Source organism: Lagopus muta, chromosome 1 (assembly GCF_023343835.1).
Source record: "Lagopus muta isolate bLagMut1 chromosome 1, bLagMut1 primary, whole genome shotgun sequence".
NCBI classification, from domain to species: Eukaryota; Metazoa; Chordata; class Aves; order Galliformes; family Phasianidae; genus Lagopus; species Lagopus muta.
This window is the reverse complement of record NC_064433.1, coordinates 73,783,871-73,810,754: the sequence shown is the minus strand read 5'-3', so window position 1 is coordinate 73,810,754 and position 26,884 is coordinate 73,783,871. Positions and strand designations below refer to the sequence as shown.

Genomic DNA, 26,884 nt, shown 5'->3' with positions numbered 1-26,884 from the left:
TGTCAACTAGACTACTTCACACAGTGATTATTAACAGCAGAAAGTTTTCTGCTTTGAGGACCTTATAATACTCCAGTACTGGTCTCAAATATCTCAACAAAGCATTCAGAATTTAGGACTGTTTAATAAACAGCATTAATCTTACCAAAATTTTAGTCCTGCATTCACACATTCTCCAATTCTCTTGATACACCTCAGTGTCTGAATGTCATTAACTTGGTCATTTTGCATTCAAATGTAATATACGTTTTGATTTAGTGCCAGAAATGGAAACTAAATATCATTATTTAAATATTTTATCATTATGTATATGACCATAAATTAAAACATTGTGAGACCCATCCAATTAGCATCTGTTGCCTTTTACTCCACAGCCAATATTATCCTTCCTTTCTAATCAGAAAGCTAAGTTTAAACACTACTTTGTTAAGCACTCATGCTTACCAGTCCAAGCATACACTGTGATTCCTGCAATGCACCACAGCATCCCAAGAAGCCAACCAGCATCATGAGTGCACCAGCTCCAATTAGTATGTAAACTCCTAGAAAGGAAACAAAAATTCATGCAAACTAGTTGAATCCTCAGCAGCAAGTTAGTTGCTCTATAAATAGCTTTTAAAAAATTTGTTGTTTTCAGCAAAAAGGGGGTGAACTTAATTTTCAAAGTAAACTTCCCCACAAACTTTGAGACGCTATTAATACAAGAACTTCAACTTACAACAGGTGATGTGCACTGTTGCTGCAGTTTCACAAAATTTAGAAAAAGTACAAGATAATGCCATCAAAATAAAACTATAAACACACTTAAAAATTAGCTCAGAGACCAAATAATATACTTATTTTTGGATAAAAGTGTTGCAGTTAGTTGGAACTAGTGATTTATCAAGAACTCAAAATTCTTTCAGTACCTGTTCTCCTAATGGAAGTGGACAGTACAATCTGTCAAAGCTTTAAATGCTTTTGTACCCTACTTGTCTGTCAAGAATTACCAAATTATTTTACCAGCCACAGTGTCATATTCAGCTGCCTAATTTAACAGCTAAAAGAAATTCAAAATCTTCTGCCTTTTTGAAAGCAGATACTTCTTTAAATCAAGTGGTTAAACCTATAGACCATTTTGCCCAGAATTTAAGTAGCAAGTGTTAAAGAGGAGGGAGCAAATGGTTCTGGACTAAGTATTCCTATGCCCAAATTTCTCCTAATCTTGGGAACTATCAAGTTAAGAATTACAGCTCTTCAGCTGCTAGCTATTACAAGCATTAAGAGATAGCTAAGAAAACACAAGTCCCATGGGATGGATGACAAGTATCACTTAGGTGGTGAAAAATGGTAAAAAAAATAAAAAATAAGAAATTAACACAACACATGTAAAATTACTTTGACATTCCATAGAATCATAGAATGGCCTGGGTTGAAAAGGACCACAATGATCATCTAGTTTCAACCCCCCTGCTATGTGCAAGGTGGCCAACCACTGGACAAGGCTGTCCAGAGCCCAAGGGAGCCCCCTTGAATGGGCCCCAGGGATGAGGCATCCACAACCTCGTTTTGCAACGCAAGCACGTCACCACCCTCTGTGTGTAAAGCCTCCTAATATTAACCTAAATCTTCCCTATCTTAGTTTAAAACCATTCCCCCTTGTCCTATCACTATCCACCCTTGTAAACAGATGTAACCCTTTCAGTTTATATGCTCCCATCAAATACCAGAAGGCCACAATGAGGTCTCCCTGAAGCTTTTTTTTTTTTTTTTTCCCCAAGCTAAACAAGCTCAGTTCCCTCAACCCTTCTTCACAAGATACGTGCTCCAGCCCTCTGATCATCTTAGTGGCCCTCCTCTGGACCTGTTCCAAGTGGTCCACTTCCTTCTCATGCTGGGGGGCCCCAGGCCTGGACACAGTACTCCAGATGGGACCTCACAAGAGCTGAGTAGAGAGGGACAATCACCTCCCTCTCCCTGATAACTATTCCTCTTTTAATGCAGCCCAGAACATAGTTGGCCTTCCAGGCTGCAATCGTATACTGCTGGTTCATATCCAGCTTCTCTTTCTATCAATACAGATGAGAATTACAGTTCTTGTGTTCAGAGACCCAATCCACCACATCCCTATCTCCAAATTGGAGGAATGTAGATTTGATGGGTGGACCACTCAATGGATAAAAAAATTGGTTGAAAGGCCACAGACAGAGGGAGGTCATCAATACCTCTATGTCCAGGTAGAGGCCGGTAATGAGTGGCGTCCCCTAGGGGTCTCTCTTGGGACCAGTACTCTTTAACATCTTTATCAATGACATCAATGACAGAATCGAGTGCACCCTCAGCAAATTTCCTGATGACACCAAGCTGAGTGGTGCGGTTGACAAGGTAGAAGGAAGGGATGCCATTCAGAGGGATCTTGAGAGGCTAGAAAGGCAAGCCCGGGTGAATCTGATGAGGTTCAACACAGCAAAGTGCAGAGTTTTGCACTTGGGACTGAGGAATCCCAGGCATCCATACAGACTGGAAGGAGCAGTCCTTGAGAGCAGCCCTGCAGAGAAGGACCTGGGGGTCTGGATAGATGAAAAACTTAACATGAGCCAGCAGCGTGCTCTTGCAGCTCAGAAAGCAAATGGTATCCTGGGCTCTGTCAAAAGAGGGATGGCCAACAGAAACAGGGAGGTGATTGTCCCCCTTAACTCCACTCTTGTGAGGCCCTATCTGTACTACTGTGTCCAAGCGTGGAGCTCCCAGTACCAGAAAGACATGGAGCTGTTGGAGAGGGTCCAGAGGAGAGCCACAAAACTGATCAGGGGACTGGAGCACACCCCCTACAAGCACAGGCTGAGGGAGCTGGGCTTGTTCAGCCTGGAGAAAAGAAGGCTGCAGGGTGACCTCATTGCAGCCTTTCAATACCTAAAGGGAGCCTACAAATAAGAGGGGAATCAAGTCTTTGAAAGCGTTGATACTGCAGGACAAGGGGAAATGTTTTTAAGTTGAGGGAGGGGTTGGGGAGATTTAGGTTGGATGTCAGGGGCAAATTCTTTACAGAGAGAGTGGTAAGGTACTGGAACAGGCTGCCCAGAGAGGTTGTGGATACCCTGTCCTTGGAGGTGTTCAAGGCCAGATCGGATGGAGCCCCGGGCAGCCTGGTCTAGTATTGGCAGCCTTGCTGTGGCAGGGGGGTTGCAGATTCATGATCCTTGAGGTCCCTTCCAAGCTGGGCCATTCTGTGATTCTTTAATAAACAAGTAAGTATTACCTGCCAAAATAAACATCTAACTTGATTAAGTCTATGTAAATGATTATTCTTATCAACAATTACAGCACTTTCTAAACTCAGTTGAAATTCTTCCCATTGTGGGGGGAAAGAATTCATAAGAACCTCTTATTTTAAATTTTACTTATAGTAGAATAGAAGGCCTTTGAGGTGATTTCATAGAACCACAGAATGCTTTTGGTTGGAAGGGATCTTGGAGTTCCTATCCTCCTGCTATGGGCATGAGTCATCTTCAATACCTGTAAGGATGAGGCACCCACAATTCTCTGGCCAGCCTGTCCCAGTGTCTCACCACTCTGACAGTTTCCTTCTAACATCTAACCTAAATCTTCCTTCTTTTAGTTTAAAAAATTAAAATTATTAAATTTATTATTAAAAAATTCTATCACTCAGATGGTGAAAACCAGATTCCCTTTGCTTTCTTATTAGCTGCAAGCTGGCAGACTCTTTTAACCTTCCACTGAAAGCTACCGCCAGAAATTAGCTCTGTAAAAATGTCAAGCCATTAATTCATATTTACCTCTTTCTTAACTCAGTTTAACCTACAGACTTTAAATAGGTTTGTTTCACTGTATTCAGCCATAGGCTCAAATACAACATTACAAAACTGCCATAAATTTTAGGAGATGAAAGGGTTGTTTTAGATTACTCAAAATTGAGCTCAGCTATGTTTAGCTCTCTTCCCCTCTCAAAGTCCAGTTAAAAGCATCTGGAAATCTGGGCAGCTGCAGGAAGAACCCACTCTACTGCCATATCAGTGGAATACAGGCTTTCTTGCCAGCTAGCATGCTTGTGGACTGCAGTTGATTCATGGTGATGCACAAGTATAAATTATTTATCCTAGCTACTGTCTCTAAAAAAACTCAACTCAGTATTAACAGTATTCTCTGCAAGACTACGTGATACTCAAAAGCTACAGTGTGAACAGTGCATACCAGGATGGCTTACATTGTCTTCACTGACCCCACGGATATCTGTTTGGATGCTGAAAACAGTTCAAGTACCTAAATCACAAGAAAGCTGCCTAAGACAAACCTGTTGGGGATGGCTAATGGTGTAGCCCACAAGCCCACGTTCTATATGAAGTATATTGACACAAATTATGTACGTACAACAAGCGTCCAAGCATATGATGGCAGATACATGCAAGAAACAGATATTTTAATTTTCTTTGTATGCAGTTGTTTGGGACATTCAAGCTCAGCTACTCTGTTTCACAAAGGGTTTGAGCATCTACTGATGGTAAATGAAGGAACACCTGTTCTTCTGTCCAAGCCTGACAGTGGCTGTAGAGATCAATATCTTAAGAGTTACCAGGCTTTGTTGGCAGGTAACCTAGACAGAGATCTTATTAGATCAGAAAATACCAAGGAGTAAATTCTACCTGTCCTAAAACTATATTGGTTAGGTTGACCATAATGAATGCTGAAAGATTAAGACATTGTACATCCTTTTCAGTATTAGTATGCAAAGAGCTGTAGGAATTTCACAATAGTATGTATATTTCTTCAGAGATGGGAAGGGATGCAGTTATGGTTTTGTAAGCCTTGTCAATTTAGGGAAAAAGTACTTATTAATGTCACTAATAACTTATTTTAGAGTGAAATCTGACTGACTTATCTGAGAGAATCATCAGCAGGGCACATTTCCTGAGCTTATCAGAAGTTCCCAAGTGCTTACCAACAGCATGCAGAGTCAACCACTGCTGCTCTTAGCACAGAGGCTCAGAGCACAAGCAAAAGCAAGCTACTCTTAGCCCAACAGATGTTGATTAGGACTGTTTTGTCTTTAGCCTTGAAAAAAGTAGCCAGGGCCTCTATGAGCAAAACAGTGATCTATCCCATTGAGTTACTGCACAACTTACCTGTATAGAATGTCGTGTTGTTGGATTCCAGTTCAAAGATGCTTTTGGTCTGCACATCAAACCGAAGCCATAATCCTATTGCAAGAACTGCTGTTCCTGCAAGCTGTAGGAACAAGTAAGACCAACTAATACATTCATCCTACCAACACCAGAATTAATCAAAGGATTTGGTGCTGTTATTTAACAAGGTGTTGACAGAACCAGCATGAAGACAGGGATACCAAAATAAGACTAAAGTCACTTCCTGATGTGAGGCATCTTGTTGACAGTTCTGTTTGCATATTGAAGTACAACAAGAGAACAATGCCATGCTTTTTTTTTTATAATACTGAAAATACCATAAGTTTACAGATGTGTCAAATACCAGATTTTCCACTGACTACTCCACCCGTGTTTTATTCCAACTGACTAATGATACTGCATGACTAACAGATCTTGCATACGCATTATGAAAGACATGCACAATGTAAAGAAAAGCACTTTACCATGTATTATAGGGCCAGCAAAAATTGTTAACACATTAAACACTGATGTGTACATTAAACACTGTTCAGTGTACCACAGTGCTCAGTTTAGAAAGAATGATCTCATTTGTAAAGCATGAGCAAAGACACAACAAGTTATCAGACCAACAGAAAGTAGAAAATAAAGGCTACTAAAACAGCAACATCGCTGTGTGCTGACCAAGAAGAACACAGTTAAGCTTTAGGTAATATTTAACTTTGTGACATACCATTTTTGCCTGTATGCCTCTAGGCTCCTTTTGACACAGGGCTTGTGTTTGTGGCAAGCATGTGCTTTTCTTTTATCTGAATAGCATTTAACTATCAAAAGAACAGCTCAAAAGAAGGAAGGATACATATACCAACACACAATACAAAAAAAAAAAAAAAAAAAGTTTTATGAAGACCAACAAGCTTAAAGCTTAGCAAGTACAGAACTTCATTTAGGCTGAGCATGCATGAAAATAAAAAAAAGAAAGCCTTATCTTTGTGAAGTCCCTTCTAGAAGGCAACACATTCTTGAATTGCCTCCAAAAAATGGGGAGGTGTTTACTTTCAAGTGCCAACTTTAAACAAGAATATGGAAAGAATTCCCACAGAAGGCATGTGAACACCCTCAGACACTAAGCCTAACCCTTGGCCCTATGTTCTTTCTAAAGAATGAGAACTTGTTCTCTGACAGGAATATTCATATTTACTGAAGGCAGGCATGCTCCCGTTGCCTATAGCTATCTATTCTAACCTCCTAATCTTTATCAAGAGAAGAAAAAAAAAAAAAAGCTTTCAAGACTGATAGGGGATAAAGGATCAAGCTAAGAAAGGGTTCAATGGGAAGGTATCACCCTTGTAAATTCTCACCAGAAAACATTCTAACTGAAGTCTTCAAGTGCTCACGTACCAGTGAGTAAAAGTGAGACAGGCAGCTCTCAGAGAAGCCAAATTTGCTGGAAAAACAAAACAAACAAACAAACAAAAAAAACAACACACAAAAACAGCACTATCTATACAGCAGAGGCAGCAAAGGCAGAAGAGCAGAGCTAGAGGGTTGAGGCTGGGAAAAAGATGAATTGAACACACAGAACTAAACCCACACAAAGGTTTCCAAAGCTATGCAAATGATATTTAGTGCCATGTGCATAGGTACAGGCTTAGTCATTAACACATAATAACACATAATATAGCAAGAACAAAGCCTGCACAGAGAGAGCGCCTCCCTTGTTAGAAGTATGCTGGCAGAAAAACTAAATCACACTGTTGATGCAATAACTAAATGTAATAAGATTGTGTCACCTCTACATACTGTAACAGTTGCACCATCTCAAGAGAAGAGAAGCTGCCAAGGGGATTGCAGGGAGAGAAGTTCCTGCTCTTCATAGCACTCTCTGCCACGGCATTGCTTGGGAAAATCTCTGGCAATCTCAAACACCAGAAAGGCTTGGTGATAAAAAAAAAAAAACAAAACAAAAACAAACAAACAAAAAAACCCTATACTTACAGCTTACTTTCCAGTCACCCAACATTTAATTCCCTGATAGAGCCCTGCTTTCTGGGGTCTTCAGCTTTTACAGATACCCAGTTCTGAAGTGTTAGGAGAAAAACCTGCTGCCTCTTCATGGCTTCCTGAGAACTCGTGAATTGCAGAGTTCAAGAGTGCCTGGCTGTGTGCAACTATGTATTTCTGCTGTTTGACAAGCTCCAGTGTTCAAGCAGAGAACTCAAGGACTGTGCTGCAAACAGAACAGGGCACAGTGAAGGTTTGCACAACTTAAATAGCATTTATAATCCAGCAGATCTTTATTTGTGAAGGAAGAACACTGCATCAAGTAGATAATCTTGCAATTCTAAGCAAAGTGGAATGTTTTGTTAATCCTTCAGGGAAAGAAACTGCATGATCAATGTTAGGAAGTCTTGATATACTTGATATGGATCATTTTGAAGAGGCTTAATACACACCTGAAGTACTATAAACAAATGGCACTCTGGTATTTTCTCCTTTGGAACATAGCTATCTTGAGAGAAAAAAAAATAACAGGATAATCACAGGGCATCAGCTCAGTATCACTGAGAACTGCAGGATTAAAAGGGATCTCCCTTATCATGATATACATGTAAAAGTGAATTTTTCCTCCATTTCTTAAGGGAAGTGAATTTGTTTTTCCAGTTTGCGATCTTCCAATGACTGAACTAAAAAAGGACATTTTAAAGTCAAAGGTTAAAAAAAAAAAAAAAAAAAAAAAGAGTTAAATCTGGAATTACTTTCATTGAAACAAGTTTAATAAGATAGGGCACTAACTTGTGTCTCAGAGGAAAAAGTAGGTATTCTTCCACTGCACTCTTGCCGGCAGCAGCAACTGCTCAGACTTCAGCTTACCATTGGCACTTAGGAAGCATTTCTGCTTCCTGGTGCTACTTCAGTAGCTGTTAAGTGGCTTTGGTAGTTCTATTTCTCCTCCCTGACAAAGGTATTCAAGCTCTCCTGCCCAGGATGCCTGGAAGCTAAACTCTCCAATGCTAAATCTCCTCTGCTAAGAGGTGGCTTTTTTTTTTTTTTTAATGTTTTCTTAGTTTAACAGGTGAATTTCTGCATTGTCATGCGAGTTCAATAATTCCAGATATTTCTAAGTACAAATAAGCTGCACTGAAACAGGAAATTTAACAGAGAGAATAGAACTCTTCCTGAAGCCAGCATTCTATGTTCACTAAATCTACAAAAATGAACTTGTTTGTGCTTATGAAAGATACTGTAGTAAAATATACTGGCAAGAGTATCTGGGAGACAGTTTCACCAGCCTGAACAGTCTGTCATTAAAATGGAAATTATTTACTTACTGTATTAGAAACAAGTTTGAGGCAGCAAAACTCCAGCAGTAAGTTCAAGCGTACTAAGTAAATAGCACAAGCATACTACTGACATTCCTGCAAGCTCCTCTTGTTTTCTATAACCACTATTAAGCATCTTAAAGTTCCCAGTTTATTTCTTCTTAACTGTATTCTATAGTGACAAAGGACAAGGATAAAAATCCCTGATTATTCTACCTCTACTTTAATGGAAGCTTCTTGCTTGCATGTAGTATCAAAAGTGGCATCTCCATTGCTCTAAACATACTGCTCCTACATGCATCCTTCTGCTGCAAGAGGGAAAAAAAAAAAAAAAAAAAAAAAAAAAAAAAAGCAGTCTTTCCAGCTTTTTTCCACCCCCCTCCCTTTGCATTCTGCGGCTCCCATAGCACAATCTCCCACTAAAACTTCTCTCAAGCCAGCCTATAACTAAGGGCTTATCTACCTATGGGTGTGACACAGCCTTGCATCTCCAAAACAATGCTTTTAGCCTTCAATGTCACAAGACATAGCTGACAAAGCATCTATGTCATGATAGAGATTTGCTCTGTAGTTAAGATGAGTAACAGCTGACCTATTCTGAAGGCAAAACTGACAATACTTCTCATCATAGTTGGGCTGGCTTCAGTATCACCTTAGAGTTTAGCCACTGAGTGAAATTATCAAGCTGCTTCCACTCTCATCTCGCTCTCCCTCACAAAGCTATCTGAGGTTTCACAGTCTGCCAGTAAAAAGTTCTCAAAGGGAGACATTAGATTTAATGACGCTGGTGGGAAAACGTCAAGTTACTATTTGAGCTGCTCAGGTTCAAAATTTTATTAATAGTAGTATCAGAACACTATGACCCTATTTCAGGAAGCTGGAAAGCTTGTTTCAGATTAAATTACTCTTTCTCAAAGATCACTTTGTTCAGTCCTTTCTGAACTCGTTATCCTGACCCACCTTGAGAAAGCACAACCCTGCAGCCACAGAGCTGCAAGTGCTATAGACATCTTCCAATAAACTGCCTTTTTATGCATAAAGCCTGCTTGAGGTCCAAAAGGTTAGCAAGTCCTTATAGTTGACTGATGTAGCTTAGATGGCAGACCCCTTCAAAGCACCTTTATACAGAAAAAGCCTCTTTTATACAATTTTAGTGCATTTACACCAAAGCTATTGACAGCTTCTATCAAGTATGTGGCACTACCTCGCGCAGAAGGTAAATCAATATGTGGAAATACAGTCAGTCCAAAAAAAAAAAAAAAAAAAAAAAAAACCACCAAATCTCAAAGCTGCTTTCAGTGCTGCCTGCTCAGCATTTCATCTAACAGAAGACTTTATGTAAAAAAGTATGCCAGGCTCTATATGGCTGTTATGCTAGTTTTACATAGGGCACGCCAACAGTATACTGCCAGTAATCTCTAAAGCAACATCCACAAACAGGAAGTACAGGTGAGGCTCAACATAACTAAACCCTTAATTGCAACATCAGTATTCACAACAGAACTTCTACTTCAAGATCTGAGGGGAAAAAAAAGCAGAACACCCAAACCATCCTAGAAGATGTGTAATGACTGCTAGCAGTTACATAGAAAGCAACAGCTATTTCCAGACTCTGAGACGGGGGAAGAAAAAAAAAAAAAAAAAAAAAAAAAGACTGGAAAGGAAGTACTTCTAAGTTCTCAAGAAGACTGTGGGCTAAATTAAAGTCACAATATTTACTGCAGTAAAATGGGACTCCAGTAGAGTAGCAACAGCACTGTAGAATTCCTGAGCCACAGCCAAGATCAGTGCCCATTTCACAGAAGTTCCAATTCAGGAGGAAGCCTACTGTATTTGCAAATAACTTAAACTGTAAAAGGTAACATCCTCTAGTTCCATTCTTGACTTAGTGTCTGCTTGAACTAAAAGCTGATAAGCTGAACCAAAGCAGCATTTTACCTCAACACTCGGCAACTAGATTACTTGATTAGAGAAGACAAAACCTACTTCTGTTGCTCTTGTATGTATATATGTCTGCATATATGTATATTCCCTGTTCATCCAACAATTCTGCTTCTTCCTATCACCAACTGTACAATTAATGAACATACAGATGTTATGGTATAGCAGAGAGTTTGGCTACGTAGTTGTTACACCAAAGCAGGAAACAGAAATGATAGGTACACTCACCCATATCCTGAGCTCATGTAGAAAACTACAGTGGAGCAGATCTCCAAAAGAGATCTTTCCCCACTGGTAGTAAGCTCTTAAATGGGTCTAGGAGAGGTGGAGCCAGGCTCCACCCCTTCCGGCATTACAGGTGAATTGCACAGATGAATTGCCTCAGGTGATCAACCAGAGGTTCAGGCAGTGACTCAGCAGTTCCCACACACTCCACCACTTCACAGCATGAACCAATGATCAGGTTGACTAAAGGCTAAGCTTTTCCCAATACAGAGATCCGATGTATCGTGACGCTTTTAAATTTCCATCACGACGCACGTTGTTAAAATTCAAGATGAGTGACGATTAGTGAACATTGATATTCTTTCATGGGCCAGTGCTTGATGATGTTACTGGAGGCATGCAGTCATGAGGTGCAGGTCCATCCTATGTTCCATCAGTCCCATGTAGACCATCACCAGGTGTTGCACATGATCTGACAGTAACACTGGAATGCTTTGATGGCATTCTGATCCTTCCAGTGATCCTGAAAGCTCAAAGACTCACGGGGAGTAATACAGATGTTTCAGAGGTACCAAGAGGGGAGGTCTGCTCTCCAGGGCAAGATACAGGCTGTATTTCTATCCTGGGTCAACACTTCAGCTTGTACTAGGGCATGTCCTCGCCGCCTGTAGCACATACTCTGGCCAGATGTCTGCAGCTGCATAACTATCAAGCACCAAAGGGGGTGTCCTGATCTGCCACTGGGACATGATGGGAGTCCCTTTAGCAATGAAGATCTGAGTGTTGACCACAAAAGTAGGCCATGTACCTATTACTGGAGGGACTACTAAGCCTCCCGCCTCCAACAATCTCCCCCAAGGTGCAAGTAGGCCACACCACTTGGGTCCTACCTGCACCTTCCAAGGCCATTTTATTCTATGGGTGCCTGGATCTAAATTCTCAGGGTCAGGGAGCAGAAGACTATTTTCATTACCAATCTGGGGTCTTACCTGATGATCAGTGCCCATAATTTGGATCCTAAGCATGGTGGCCCATGTTGTCTGCAACATTCTCAGGGCACTGGGTCTGCCATCTCAGGGTCTTTCATTCAGGTCCTGCAAGGTTTCATACAGTCTTTTCGTCCACCCCTGCAGGGACTGGGAGTCTGTCTTCAGGGCAGCCTTAAGAATATTATTATAACATTCCACGAGGCCTGCCCCCATTGGATTATATGGCAGGTAGAATCACCATTCAATCTTATTTTCTTCTGCCCAGAGCTGTATCGTTGCACCAGTAAAATGAGTCCCTTGGTTACTCTCAATATCTTAAGGCATCCTGTAGGCAGACATCAGTTTAGTGAGTGCCTTGATGGTATATGCCTGGTTTGCTTTTGGTACTGGATAGGCCTGCAGTAGCCCACCGGCAGTGTTGACGCAGGTCAGGGCGTATCTCGCCCCCTCAGACCGAGGAATGGGTCCAATGTAATCGACCTGCCATCGCTTGAGAGGATAGTGTCCTCTAGCAAGATGGGCTGTTGTTTCAGGCAATGATCTTGGTCTCATCTTAGAGCAAGCACTGCAATCCCGGCTTGCCTGGACGATGTCCGGTAGCTGTATGGGCAGTTGCCATGCTTTAGAAGCTGCCCACATTGTCTTTTGTCCCACATGCCATAGCTTCTGATGTAACCAACAGGCAATGTTCTCAGATGGTGAATTCTCAATCCATCAAACTCAGGCCAGCGTCGCTTCATCATTTCCCAGTGACTGTAGGGGCTGGTGACCAGAAATGTGGTAGACACGTACAGTCCTGTGTTTGACTGTACTCCATATATCTAACCACATGTATTTTCCTTAGATTGGTCAGGCGTGGATAGTCTATTCCTGGATGGCCCACTGTGCAATCCAAAATGTGAGACCCCAGTACACAGCACAACTATCTGTGCAGATGTTCAGAATACCATCACCGGGTTCCTTGGTTATAACCATCCACATGGCTCGCAGTTCTGCCCATTGGCTGCTCTGACCATCCCCCTTGTCAAACCAGATTGTCTCAATGGAAGGATGATATGCTATTTCTCTCCACTTGCTCGGGTTGGCCTTGCTGGACCCATCTGTGTACCAGGCATCTTCAGGGATAGGATATTTTCCCTCCTGAATGGGACTCTTTTCTGGTGGAGCGACCAATGTTTCTTATGGTGCATCACTATGATATGTCACTGGGCATATGATCTTCTGAAGTTCTTCTTTCAAGGGTGATGAAGACAGACTTCTCCTCTGGCTGAGATAGGTGACCCAACGTGCCTCTGTCTGTGCTTGGGCCATCCCTGTCTTAGGAAGGTGGGTCAGATCTTTCACCCAACCCTGAATCGGCAGAGTGGTCTTAAGTAATACTTCAGCCATTTGAGCTATTGGCTCTACTGCCTGTAATGACGAATAGGCAGCCAATATCTGATTTTCAACCATACTGAATCTTTCTTCTGCCCCATGCCAGACCCGAGATCAGAAACCAATGGGGGTCCAAACAGAACTCTGGCATTGCCACAGGCCTCAACCAAAGCCATCTTGAGTGAATGTCTAAATCAGCTGGGAGGGTAGAATCAAATATACCCAATGCCTGGGCCTGTTTAACTGCAAGTTTTGCCTGTTGGAAAGCATCCTGTTCTGTTTTCCCCCAATCAATTTCCCCCCTTTTTTGAGAGTCTGTACAGCGAGCAGCCTCAGCAGCTATGCTAGGTGAGGTATAAAGGAATGCCAATAACCCAATATATCTCAAAACTCTTGCAGCTGCTTTGATGATGCAGGGACTGGGAACACCTGAACCTTACCTATGACAGCACTGGGTAGTACTTTGGTCTTTCCTGACCAAACCAGCCCCAGGAATTTTATGGACAGGCCTGGACCTTGCACCTTTCGGGGATTTATAGCCCATCCCCTCTGTTGTAAATAGGCAGTTGATGAATCTGCCGCATGCCCTATTGCCTCCAGTGAGTCAGATGTCAGCAGGAGATCATCAATATAATGATATAAATTAACATAATCAGATTTTTTCCAATCAGCCAGGTCATGTGCCACTAGATTATGACAATATGTTGGTGAATGCACCTACCCCTGTGGCAGGACCTGAAAGGTCCACTGCCTGCCTCCCCATGTAAACGCAAACTGATCTTGTGATTCCTCAGCCATTGGGATACTGAAGAATGCATTTGCTGAATCTAGGACACAATGATAGGTTTTTATCTCTCTACTCAATGTGTCTAATAGGTAGGCAATATTGGGTACAGCCGCATGAATAGGCAGCGTGACCTTATTTAATTCTCTGTAATCCACTGTCATTCTCCACGTGCCATCCAACTTACGCACTGGCCATAAGAGGGAGTTATATGGGCTGTGTGCAGGTCTTATAATGCCCACTTTTTCTAATTCATGCACCATTTTCGATCTTTCATCTTGCCCACCCAGGAATCTATACTGTCATACTTTAGTAATCCGGTGCAGTTTCAGCAGGTAAATAGGCCCATGTTTCACATGGCCTCTTAATATTACCTGCACCTCCTGGATACTGATACAACTCTGTCAAAGTCTGAACTTTCCCTCAGTTGTCTGGAGGGCCACACCCCATAGAATATCTATTCTCAAGATGTATTCCTGAACTGGGGCAATAGACACCTTATACTCCTGAGGCGGGAGATGCCCAACCCCCAATTTTAACCACGTTTGGGTGACAGGAATAGTCTGTCTCCCAAAACCACCAATCGTCACTCTGTCTCTATCAAATCTGGTTGTAACTCCGTAGATAGTTGATGTTTCTGCTCCGGTGTCCACTAATGCCATAACTCTGAATATTTTTTCGGGACCAACAAATAGTTAATTCTACATAGGGCCTCTGGTCCCATCTGGAGGCCCTAGGGGGACTAACATCCCTCGTCATGCCATGAATTGTGCTAGGGCCAATTCTTTTGCTTCCGGTGGCTCAGGCATCATGGCCTGAGACACCTGAGGCAGCTTTTTTTTTTTTTCCTGCTATGAACAATGAAATTTTCTAGGTTCCATGTTGTTATTGGTATTTTCTCTATAACCCTTACCCTTGGTTTCTTAGGGTAGCTCTGAAATTTTTGATTATCCTTTAGTTGTCTTCAAAGCTGGAGAAGGACATGGTTGGGCTGGCGGCCAATCTTAGCAAATTGGACCCCAACCCAAATTAAATCATTAAACATTTGTTTTCAGGAAACCCTTATGGGTCCCGATCAAGGAGCTCAAGTAGCCAGCATCTTGGTTTTAGTCACCAGCAGGACCTCGGCTTCTTCTAATGTCTAAACGTTGTGCATGGTCCGCAGACGTTCTGTTTCTCCTAGGTCAGCCACTAACTGGGCAGCCTGCTGGACTACTGCTTCTGAGGCCACAGGGGATTTGATGTAGAGATGAAAGTACTGTATGGGAACTGCTGAGTCATGGCCTGAATGGATTGATCACCTGAGTCGAGCAATGAGTCAGCCAGAGGAGCACAGGTGAAGGCAATTCACCTGTGCTGCTGGAAGGGGTGGAGTCTGGCTCCACCTCTCCTAGACCTATTTAAGAGCTGGCTACCAGTAGGGAAGGATCTCTTCTAGAGATCTGCTCTGCTGGAGTTTTGTAAGTGAGTCCAGGATAGGGGTAAGCTTTCTATCTGTTCTCTTTTTGTTATCACAATCTGCTTTGCCTAACTGTCTTGTTTATTTTGTAATTATAACATCTTAATTTTCATTGATTTTACAAGTACCATATAAATGAGAGGGAGCTTGCTGTAGAATTAAGTTTCTCATTCCTGCTGAAAATTTGACCATATCAAGGCCATCAAATGTGTCTTCATAAATTGCTTCCCTTATGCCTAGTTCACGGATATGATTTTGAAAATCCTCCATGGAGGACCACATCCCTGTATGTAGAGGTATACCAGATTTATTTGGCCTTACCATACAGCAGGCCACCATTAACCATTCTATTTTAGAATGGTTTTCATTAGGATATTTGTTACCCACATATAACCTCTGCCTGAGAGCAGGATGGATAGTCATGGTGGCCAACTTGGCTATTTCTGGGCCATTCACCATAATACTTTCTGCTCCAGAATCCCACAGTCTTAATAACCAGGCTGGCGCACTTTCTCTAGGCTTCTGCCAAAACTGCGGTACTAAATCCATCAATTCTGTTGCTGCATACAGCTGTTATGTGCAAGTGAGTCTGGGCAGGAGGCCACTGATCAGGTAGTACCCCTGCTAGTCTGTCCCGTACATTTTTTTGCTTTCTAAGTTATGACAGGACAGAGTTCTAGTGGATCTGCCAAAATCAGATTTGAGATTTAATTTAGATTTTTATTTTCCTGATCAATTAAGTCTATTGATTCAGGAGTCTGGTCATCGTCTATTGGAATGTTATGAACTTGACCTAATAGAAGACACAGAATTGGTTTCTTCCCTTCTAGTACGCTAAGTTCTTGCTCTAACTTTTCGATATGGTCTTTCAAAAGTTGGTGTTCATTCTCTAAAGTATTACTTCTAATTTCTGCATGATTTAAAGCATTTAATAGCAACCATGCCATCATGGAAGCAGCAATTGTCTTTCTTTCATCATTAGTATATCTTTGCTAAGTCACAACACATAAGGGACCCCATTTTTCAATGTTAACTGCTAATTCATAATAGGGAGATCCCACAAATCCTGGGATCTGCCGTGGAATCATTTTATCTAGGGGGGCGTAACGTCCTCCCCCTTGAACCATTTAAAGAAATTCCATAGGAAGGACACAATGTAAAGTTAGTATATTTTGCTTACCTGGTGTACAATTAATGAATATACAGATGTTACGGTATAGCAGCGAGTTTGGCTATGTAGTTGTTACACCAAAGCAGGAAACAGAAATGATAGGTACACTCACCTGTATCCTGGGCTCATGTGGAAAACTCCAGTGGAGTGGATCTCCAAAAGAGATCCTTCCCCACTGGTAGTCAGCTCTTAAATGGGTCTAGGAGAGGTGGAGCCAGGCTCCGTGCCTTCTGGCATCACAGCTGAATTGCCTTCACCTGTGCTCCTATGGCTGACTCATTGCTTGCCTCAGGTGATTAATCAGAGATTCCGGCAGTGATTCAGCAGTTCCTATACATTTTCTTTGAACAGCAAAATCAAAACACTGATCTGGCTGTCTCAAGAGCAATATAAACAGCAGGATTGTGGCCCAGAATAAAGTCACAGATAAACTCCAAATTATCAAAGAAGAGCTCTCCAAGCCTGATCCAACTAATCTTGCTTTAAAAGGAGATCTTCTAGAGTAAAGGACTTGTTTATAACTGAAAGATTCCAAGTAGAAAACCTGGTCAGGACAGTTGCCTTGCTGTAGAAAGGAGCAAGAAAGTGAATCCTTGCAAAGACTGCATGAACTCTGAGCATATACTGTAAAACTTCCATGGTTATAAACACATTAAGTTGTAAACATTAGCAGAAGACATCTTTGTATGCCAGGAAATTCACCAGGGAAAAAACAGGCATTTAAGCTTAATGATGCAAGCCCTGACTTCTGTTCAGGAAGGGAAAGCCAGTGGGATAGCATGCAGGTGCAAGACCGTACACACAGTCGCACTAGGAGCTGTCTCACATTTATTTGCCACCTGCCCCATGTCAGCCCAGCAAGCTATGGAAGCTCAGTGGGAACAATAATTCATAACACAGATTGAGGTAATCGGCATACGCTCAGACTAAGGTTGTTCAGAGCAAAGTGAACACCACTCAGGTTTAAGGCACATTATGGGAAGTTTCCACCATTTTCTTGCCAGACTCAAGCTGTGAAAATCTATTAGTTGTTTACAAACCTCTACATCTCCCTTCCCCACACCATCTCGAACTTTAAAAAAAAAAAAAAAAAGGAACTGGTATGGTTTTTATTACTAAGTATGATACAGCCAGTGTTGATATGACAGAATAGCAGTGTGCAAGTCCAGGTAGGAGTACATTGATCAAAACAGCAAGAAAAAAAAGAAGAAATAAAAGTTATCAAATTGGCTATGCTCAGAATCTAGCTGAGTATCCCATGTGTGTGCTTTCTGGGAAGGGCATCAGAACAAAGCAGGGCAGGCAGTGTTATTTCCCCAGACTGATCTCCCAATTCACATGTTGAGCAGTAGAGGCTATGCAAAGATGGAGATAGTTCTACTGGAAAAGAATAATAGAATCATTAAGGTTGGAAAGACCTCCAAGATGATGTAATCCAACAGTCAGCCCATCACCACCACATCCACTAAATCATGTCCTTGAGTGCCACATCTACCCTTTTCTTCCAAGGATGGTGACTCTACCACTTACTTGGGCAGCTTGTTCCAATCTCACCACATTTGAGAAATTTCTCCAAATACTGAACTTGAATCAAAGGCCCAAAACTGAATGCAGTACTAGATTCACAGCCTCACCAGTGCTGAGTATAGACAGACATCACCTCCCCAGTTTTACTAACTGTGCTGTGTTTAACACAAGACACAATGCCATTGACCTTGTTGACAACCTGGGCCCAGTGGTGACTCATGTTCAGCCACCTGTTGAGTAGCACTCTCATTTTTTTCTCCATGCAGCTTCCCCAATACTCCGCAGCACTGTGTTGTTGTGATTGAAGTGCAGGACCCAGAACTTGGTCTAGTTGAAGCAACTGATCTCAGACTATCAATACAGCCTATTCAGACACCTCCATAGGGCCTTCCTACCCCAGATAAACACTTCCTCCCATCTTGGTGCCATTTGCAATCTTACTGAAGGTGCACTCAATCCCCTTATCCAGATCATCAATAAAGAGGACTAGCCCCAGTACTGATCTTTGGGGAACACTACTAGTGACCAGATACCAACTGGATTTAACTCCATCCCATTCTGGGCTCAGCTGGTATTTTTATTTTTTACTTTTTCTTAAACAGCAAAGAGTACACTTATCCAATCCACAGGCAGACAGCTTCTCCAAGGGAATGCTGTGGGAGACAGTCAAAAGCTTTACTAAAGTCTAGGTAGACTAAATTTACAACCTTTCCCTCATCTGCTAGGTTGGTTACCTGGTCACAGAAGGAGATCCGGTTGGTCAAGCAGGATCTGTCTTTCACAAATCCATGACCAAATTCCCCAGTTGTCTGCACTTGCCATGGGAACACACATAATCTGCTTCACGACCTTATCCAATACCGAAATCATGCTTACAGGCTTGTAAGTTCCCCAGATCCTCCTTCTGACAGTTCTTGTTAATAGGCATCATGCTGGTAAGTCACTCCAGGACTGCTTAGCATCCCCAAAGAGCCCTTAAACTTCTAGGGGACATACAAAAAGTAAACTAGTAGTAATATGCATTCACTCCTCCTCCAGCATTCAGGCTTTTGAAGGCTTCAAAGCAAACTGCATCTTAAATTCCTTACAGTAGCCATTCTTTGTTGCATAACATCACATCTCCATCTGTACACCAACTTTTTATAAAGAGAATCTTCTCAGTCTATTCCAGAGGCACCATATATGCCACTATTCTATTTTTATAGGAGCTGTAAATAATGTCTACTGCACTCCAGTTCCCTGTCCCTAAGGTGAGCAGTAAGCCAGAGGTTTTACCTAAGCACAGCACATTTATTTATAGTTCTGAAATAACTGTTATGACTCTGGCAAGTTTTTAGTCAGCATTTTTTATTGTTATTTCACTACTCTTCCATCAGGAGATTAATCCCAAGATGGATATGGTGTCACGGACAGGTTATTCCACAGGACATCCCACGTGTTCCTCAAACATGCCAAGCAAAGTCAAGTTTTGCAGTATCTTCCTACTAACCTGCTTACACCTGGATTGGCTACTGCATTTAAGGACTCTGGAAGGCCTCCTGGTCCTAGTGCCTCTAAAGAGGGAGTAAATTATTTGGATTTATTTATTTATTTATTTTGCAAGTTACTGTAAAGCTCAATTCCAGCTTGCCTTACTGCATTTTTACTTGGCTTGCCAGCATTTATAGGCATTTATCTTCTTGGAAAACAGCTTCAACTCTGTTTCCCACTTTTGGTCTTAGTAACCCCTGACACCCTTATTGTCTCCTCTTGTTCTCTCTCAAATCTCTTTTGAAGAGAGATAATATGTCACTTAATATACCGTTTGTGCATATCTGTACGTTTGTTGCAGGCCATTTAAATTCTTCACTTGTCCTTTTGAGGACAACTGTTTTAAAAATAAATATGAACTTCATCACACTTCAAGCAATCTGCACTTTCTGCTGGTTCAGGAGGCACACTGGCTCTAACTATAGCAATGCGGACAATGTTAAGTAGCTCTTGGACAACAGAATGCCAGAACTTTGGGCTATGTAGAATAAAGCAAAGGCTTTTTTACTCCTCTTGGGGATCACAGAATGGCCCAGCTTGGAAGGGACCTCAAGGATCATGAATCTGCAACCCCCCTGCCACAGCAAGGCTGCCAATACTAGACCAGGCTGCCCGGGGCTCCATCCAATCCGGCCTTGAACACCTCCAAGGACAGGGTATCCACAACCTCTCTGGGCAGCCTGTTCCAGTACCTTACCACTCTCTCTGTAAAGAATTTGCCCCTGACATCCAACCTAAATCTCCCCAACCCCTCCCTCAACTTAAAAACATTTCCCCTTGTCCTGCAGTATCAACGCTTTCAAAGACTTGATTCCCCTCTTATTTGTAGGCTCCCTTTAGGTATTGAAAGGCTGCAATGAGGTCACCCTGCAGCCTTCTTTTCTCCAGGCTGAACAAGCCCAGCTCCCTCAGCCTGTGCTCGTAGGGGAGGTGCTCTAGTCCCCTGATCATATTTGTGGCTCTCCTCTGGACCCTCTCTAACAGTTCTGTCTTTCTGGTACTGGGGGCTCCACACTTGGACACAGTAGTCCAGATGGGGCCTCGCAAGGGTGGAGTAGAGAGGAACAGTCAATTCCCTGTTTCTGTTGGCCAACCCTCTTCTGATGGAGCCCAGGATACCATTTGCTTTCTGAGCTGCAAGAGCACGCTGCTGGCTCATGTTAAGTTTTTCATCCATCAGGACCCCCGGGTCCTCTTCTGCAGGGCTGCTGTCTGGAAGGACTGCTCCTTCCAGTCTGTATGGATGCCTGGGATTCCTCAGTCCCAAGTGCAAAACTCTGCACTTTGCTGTGTTGAACCTCATTAGGTTTACCTAGACCCACACTTTGTGTCTGTTGAGGTCCCTATAACGGGCATTCCTTCCATCCTCTGTGTCTCACAGCCAAACATTTGATCAGACTTCCAGGTTTGGTATAAAAATGGCACTTATTTATGCACAGTCCGATTTTTCACCTCCAGAAAGATAAGATGACTATGGAAAGACTTTCTTAAATGTTGCCTAGAGAAGTCACGAATGCCCCATCCCAGGAGGTACTCAAGGCCAAATTGGATGGAGTCCTGGGATGCATAATCTTGCAGGTGACAGAGTTGCCTACAGTAGGAAGTGTTGGAACTAGATGATCTTTAAGATCCCTCCCAACTCAAGCCATTCTAAGATCTCTCTCAAATTCTTCTCTTACAGGACCTTTACCCATCCTTTTCCCATGTTTGGATCATTATTACCCTTGGAAAGGCCATTCTGCCTTTTAGGGTTGCAGATGCTTCACTGCAAGAGTTCCCTAGGCATATGCAGTGTCAGCACATGATTCTGCAGGCCAGAAGCATTTCCTTCACCCACCACTCCTGCACTGAGAACTCCACATCTGGATGCATTACTCCAGCACAGAGTAGACGGGCAGGATCATCTCCATTGACCTACTGTCTGCATCAAAAGAAGTGTAGCCAAGGGTACAGTTAGTTTTCCGGCTGCAAGGGTGCATTGCTAATGCATACCCAGCTTTCCATCTACTAATACTCCCAGGTATTTTTCAGCAGGGCTGCATTAGACAAAGAAGGCATCAACCTTTTTTCATGACTCAACAGGAAGTTTAGCAGCTCACTGATTCAGGGGCTTCAGCTAATATGCAGTTCAGCTCCTTTTTTAGCAATTATATGCCTCCAAACTAAACTCCCTCCTCACTATCCTAAACAGTCTAGGATTTTCTTTATCTTGCCACTATAACCTTCTTCTGCATAAATTCCCTTGATTTCCCTTAATTGCAGCCTCTGAACTCTTTGTTTTAAGCTGTACTGAAACCTGTTTTTAAGAGATCAGAACGATTATGGCATTAACACTGGATCTATAGCTATTCCATGTGTAGTACTACAGTTGATCATAGAATTGCTTTCTTTATAAAATTCTAATTTATTTTCTCCTCTTCAGAGGGCGATAAGCATAAAAATGTCACACGTGCAGTTCTCTGCAGCAGCAGACAGCAGAGAAAATTTGTTTTTTTATTTGAAATAAGGAAGAATTGCTTCTCAAACAAATTCCCTTTACCCTCACACTTATACATCCAGCACACAGGAAGTCACACTGTGTTTCCTCTATACTTTTCCCAGAAGGCAAACACCAATAAATTCAGATGTCCTTTCAGCAGCTTGAACATAAGGTACGTCATGCTTCTCAATACTGCTGTACACATGAGGTATTTGTACCCAAAGCCATGCTAGAGATACAACTCCTACTTGTTCTATGCTACTACATATTGAATCATTTTAGGCTTTTCTTTAGGAGGCACTGCCTCAAAGATCTGATGCAGAAGCTCTGGCTTTACCCAGGGGTCCCACCAAGAAAAGTTAATGCATAAGACAACAGTGACTTCAAATGCTACCTTGCAAGGATTTAATTCAGTACCCCCAATAGTCTACACACCAAAACAGCCTCCATACTGCCAAGAAGAGCAGCTTCGTGGTACAGTGTTGGGAAAGCTGCCTTCCCATCCAGTTGCATCACACAGTAACACAAGTAGGATATGCAGCCTGTCTTTTCCAACTATAGCTCTAAACAAAACAAAACAAAACAAACAAAAAAAAACCCTAAAAAGAAAACATGAGCTGGCTGTGAGTTCTACTCAGGCTCCTCCTGACAGCACAAGAAATCTCTGAAGGCCGCACCCGACTGTGCCCCGCTCCCGAGCACGGACGGCCCCAACCCTTCCTCAGCACTTAGTTGCAGGGCTCTCGTGAACGCTTCCGGCCGTTTCTAAACCGGCGAATCAGGACGGGCTCCAGGGAGAGCAGCGCGGCTGTGGCCCCTACTCCAGGAGCCCTGTAATACCGGCTCGACGAGGGCGGGGCAGACGCTCCCGACCCGTAGAGGCTTCGACGGGACAGAGGAGAGAGCACAGCGTGTCTCCTCTATGGGCAGGGGAAAAAGAACTAGGAAGAAACAAATCCCAAAACAAGCAAACTGCAACAACCGCTGCCGCTCCCGCTCCCACTCTGAGCGGTCAGAGCAGATCTCAGCTCCCTCCCGGGTGAGGTCCCGTCGGGGAAGCGCTAGAGAGGGTCCCCTCCCGAATTCAGGCACGGGTCTCTTACCCAGAATATGAAGTTGAAGCCAAAGAGCAAATATTTGATGCACTTAGTGCCTCCTTTGACAGGCATCCTGCTGAGGTATAGCAACGAGTAGACGTAAGGACAAGCACACAAAGAACAGCTTTGGCACGCACCACTCCTTAAGTACTGCCCCGTCAAGTCCCTGCCCGCCTACTGTCTCCAGCCCCTCCAGCCCGGCCTTCTCCCCTCCCTTGTCCACGCCCAGGCTCAATGTCTCTTGCTGCCTGCACCTGCCGCAGCCCCGGGGCTCCGGGGGCCAGGGGGAAGGAGGGGGGGGCGGGCTTTCCCAGGACGGGCAGAGGAGAGGGTGCGCTACTACCTGGCTGCCGTTGTGCACGGCAGTTTCACACTACCTCGATGTGTCGGGAACCTTGTTTTGCAAGCAGGTGTCCCACTTGGGCTCTGTATCATGCGTTGGCCATGCGGGTACTATGTGCAAGTGATAAAAGCCCTGCAGATCCTGGGGAGAATAAAAACGGGAGAGAGGCTGGCAGGGGATGGTCTGCTGGCCCTACCTATAGGATCCACTGCCAGTATGCTCCTTCTCTCTGCTTTTTGGGAGTTTGCCATCTCTCAAGTGTCCATAAGTTACAGTGCACTTACTTAGGGAGTTTCTGCTTGACACTTACTGGGATTATCTAAAATGGATGCCTGTGTGTGTGTGGGTATGTTAAACAAAATTCATAACACTCTGTGCTGCTCTGAATGCATAGTTTGCTTGCCTCTGCTCCTGAGACATCCTGATCCTCAGATTCAAATGTACCTTGAAACGCTGTTTGATAAAACTGTACCTAGCAACAAGTGGAGAGGCTCTCAGTCTACAGAACAACACTGTGTCCACTTAGCATAGTATGGGTTTAGTTGTACTTAATGTGTCAGCCTAGCTGAGGCAAATGTCATTTCTGCCTTACTTATACAATTATGTTTATATAAAGTTATAAGCACACTGTTCAAAAAAAAATCAGGTGTGATAAGTGCATGCCTATCAACTGATCCATACTGACTAGTTGTATACATGTCCTTATTTCACCCTAGTTGCTATACAAATCTTATTGAATTTCAGGGATGTTCCAATTGATTTTAATGGGAAGCTTCTGAATCTGATAAGAAAGAAAACTGAGTTCTACCAATATTAATTTCTCTCTAATAGAACATGATTAGAAGTTCGGCAGTTATCAAGATTCAAATTCCAAGCAGAACAGAAAGCACAGAAAAGACTTAGTGGTGAACCAAGTTAAATCCAGCTGGCTACCAGTCATGAGTGATGTTCCCCAGGAGTGCGTATTGGTTGATTCTTGGCTGAACATGAGCCAGCAGTGTGCTCAGTTGGCCGAGACGGCCAAGAAATTTTGCTGCCAGCAGGAGCAGGGAAGTGATCATTCCTCTATATTCAGCACTGGTGAGGCTGCACTGTGAGTACTGTGTTCAGTTCTGGGCCCCTCAATATAAGAAAGACATTGAGGCCCTGGAGCGTGTTCAGAGAAGGGCAGAGAAACTGGTGAGGGGTCTGGAGCACAAGTCTTATGAAGAGTGGCTGAGGGAGATGGGATTGCACAGTCTGGAAAAGAGGAGGCTCAGGGGAGACCTTACTGCTCTCTATAACTACCTGAAGGAGGTTGTAGTGAGCTGGGCGTCAGCCTCTTCTCTTGTGTAACTGGTGATAGAACTAGAGGGAACGGCCTCAAGTTGCACCAGGAGAGATTCAGACTGGACTTTAGGAAATACTTTTCTGAAAGACTGGTCAAATGCTGGAGTAGGCTACCCAGGGAGGTGGTGGAATCACCAATCCTGGTGGTGTTCAAGGGACATTTTTAAACACTCCATTGTATGTGGTTTAAGTGAGAACTATTGGTGATAGGTGGATGGTTGGACTGGATGATCCTGTAGGTCTTCACCAACCCTGTTGATTTTATGATTGAGCCTGGAGAAAAGAAAGCTCTGAGGTAAACTGATAGCAGCCTTCCAATGTCTAGAGAGGAGTTATCTAAAGAAGGAAAAACTCTTCAGCAGAGTCTGTGGTGATAGAACAAGTAGAAATGGCTTCAAGCTTAAAGAGAGTAGATTTAGATTAGATGTAAGAAAAAAATCTATGACAGTGAGGATGGTGAGGGGAATTGGTTGCCCAGAGATGTGGTTGATGCCCTGTCCCTGGAGACTTTCAAAAGGTGAGTCTGGATATAAGGTCCTGGGAAACATAATCTAGCTGTGGATGTCCCTGTTCATTGCAGGGGAGCTGGACTAGATGACCTTTGAAGATCCCCTTCAACTCTAAGGATTCTATAATTCTATAGCACGTGGAGCTTCACTTACACCTTGGGATTTCTTTCCCCCAGCAGATTTGCAATCTCTCCCAGATCAGTTCCCTTGACAGCATTATTTTCCTCAGGTCCTGCTGACTATGCCAATTGTAATGAAAAGCATCAGCACTTCTGTGTAAGGTTTACGATACTGAAGAAAGGATGCAGAGGCAAGTTAATATTCGTCAATTTAATAGAAAGATTCTCACGTTACTGAGGGCTGGCTGTCCAGTAGTACATCCACATTGAGGTTTCTCCCCACAGATGCCATGCCAGTGGTGTCTGACCAGCAAAATGTCTACACTATCCCCTTAGAACTGTGGCCATGTATATAACAGCAGAAGACAATAATATATTAGGATAAGGAAGGTCATTCACAGAAAGCAAAGGTGCTTAGCTACAGCTTGTCTTGGTTTGGCCCAGTTTGGCCTAATTCCAGGACAGGAGATGAAAGAACCCATGGTCTCATGTCTCAGGAAAAAGGAAAGAGGGGAAGGGAAAAAGGCAAGGAGATGGGCCTAGATGAGAAAAAAGAAAACAGTGTCAACAATCTAAGGGAAACAATTTATTTACTAAATATGATAGCGGTATGAGATACAATATAATTGGAACTGAAGCTAATAAATCAAATAAAATGAGAGAGTGTCTGAAACCAAAGGCTTTACTATAATGCTGCAGGTGAGACAGGCAGGGCACATACAAAGCAAAGGTGGGCAAAAAATGAGACTGTCTTGTGACTCCCAGCCAGTTTTATATAGTCCTCTGAACAGAGAATGGAAATTGAATAATTAAGTTTTCTGGGATCTGTAGTTCATTCTTCTCTTCTGTATCCAGGATACCAGAGCTATGGATAGTCCACAGAACTGCAGCATTAACTCTTTAACTCCCAGTGGATTACATGAAGATATGATGTGGAATGTCAATCACAAATCATAAAACCACAACACAGCCTCAGAGCAGTTTATCACAAACAAGTTTCTTCTAGCTACATGCAGAAGTGAGATCCAGTGCATTTGTGCTTCCAAGCTAACAGTGATACTGTAAATCAGTCTGTCAGGAAACTCTCTGACACTCATGTTGGATTGTTAGAAAGCAGGCATTCTTTGTTATGGCTTGAAGTTGTGCCAGGGGAAATTCAGGAAATGGTGGGAAATACTTCTCCAAAAGAATGGTTAGGTGCTGGTACAGGCTGCCCAGGAAGGTGGTGGAGTCACTATCCCTAGAGGTGTTAAAGAAATGTTTAGGTGTTGTACTGGAGGACACAGTTTAGTGATGAAATATTGATGATAGGACAGTTGGACTGGATGATCTCAGAGATCTTTTCCAATCTTGGTGATTTGGCTGCTCCTTTCATGTATACTTTGCACACAAGATGTTCAGCTTATATATATGACTTGTATGACATATGCAGAAGTTTTACCAGAGGTATGTTGCATATCTGCTTCTGGTTGGAATCAGATTTCTCCTTATTTTCTTGGTACAAAGACTCAGTAGAACTTCCTTCTATATCTGTCTTCTAAGCAGATAACTTGGTCCAGAGACAA

At 42.9% G+C, this 26,884-nt stretch overlaps 1 protein-coding gene across 5 annotated transcripts in view; it reads right to left on the bottom strand.

Moving 5' to 3' along the window:
• The window catches only part of CD9 (CD9 molecule), a 29,457-nt gene extending 6,277 nt beyond the window's left edge, over nt 1–23,180 (bottom strand). Inside the window, exons 1-3 of one of the 5 annotated variants that reach the window (XM_048934575.1) lie at nt 23,026–23,180; nt 5,121–5,223; nt 445–542 (exon numbers count right to left, since the gene is read on the bottom strand). In XM_048934575.1, the coding sequence (XP_048790532.1) occupies nt 445–542; nt 5,121–5,223; nt 23,026–23,091 (267 nt within the window). In that variant the 5' untranslated portion in view covers nt 23,092–23,180. Of the gene's footprint in view, nt 1–444; nt 543–5,120; nt 5,224–5,853; nt 6,026–10,612; nt 10,690–16,498; nt 16,545–23,025 lie in introns of those variants that run through there. The other 4 variants (XM_048934580.1, XM_048934579.1, XM_048934576.1 and 1 more) reach the window with 4 other exon arrangements.
• Nucleotides 23,181–26,884: the final 3,704 nt, after the last annotated feature.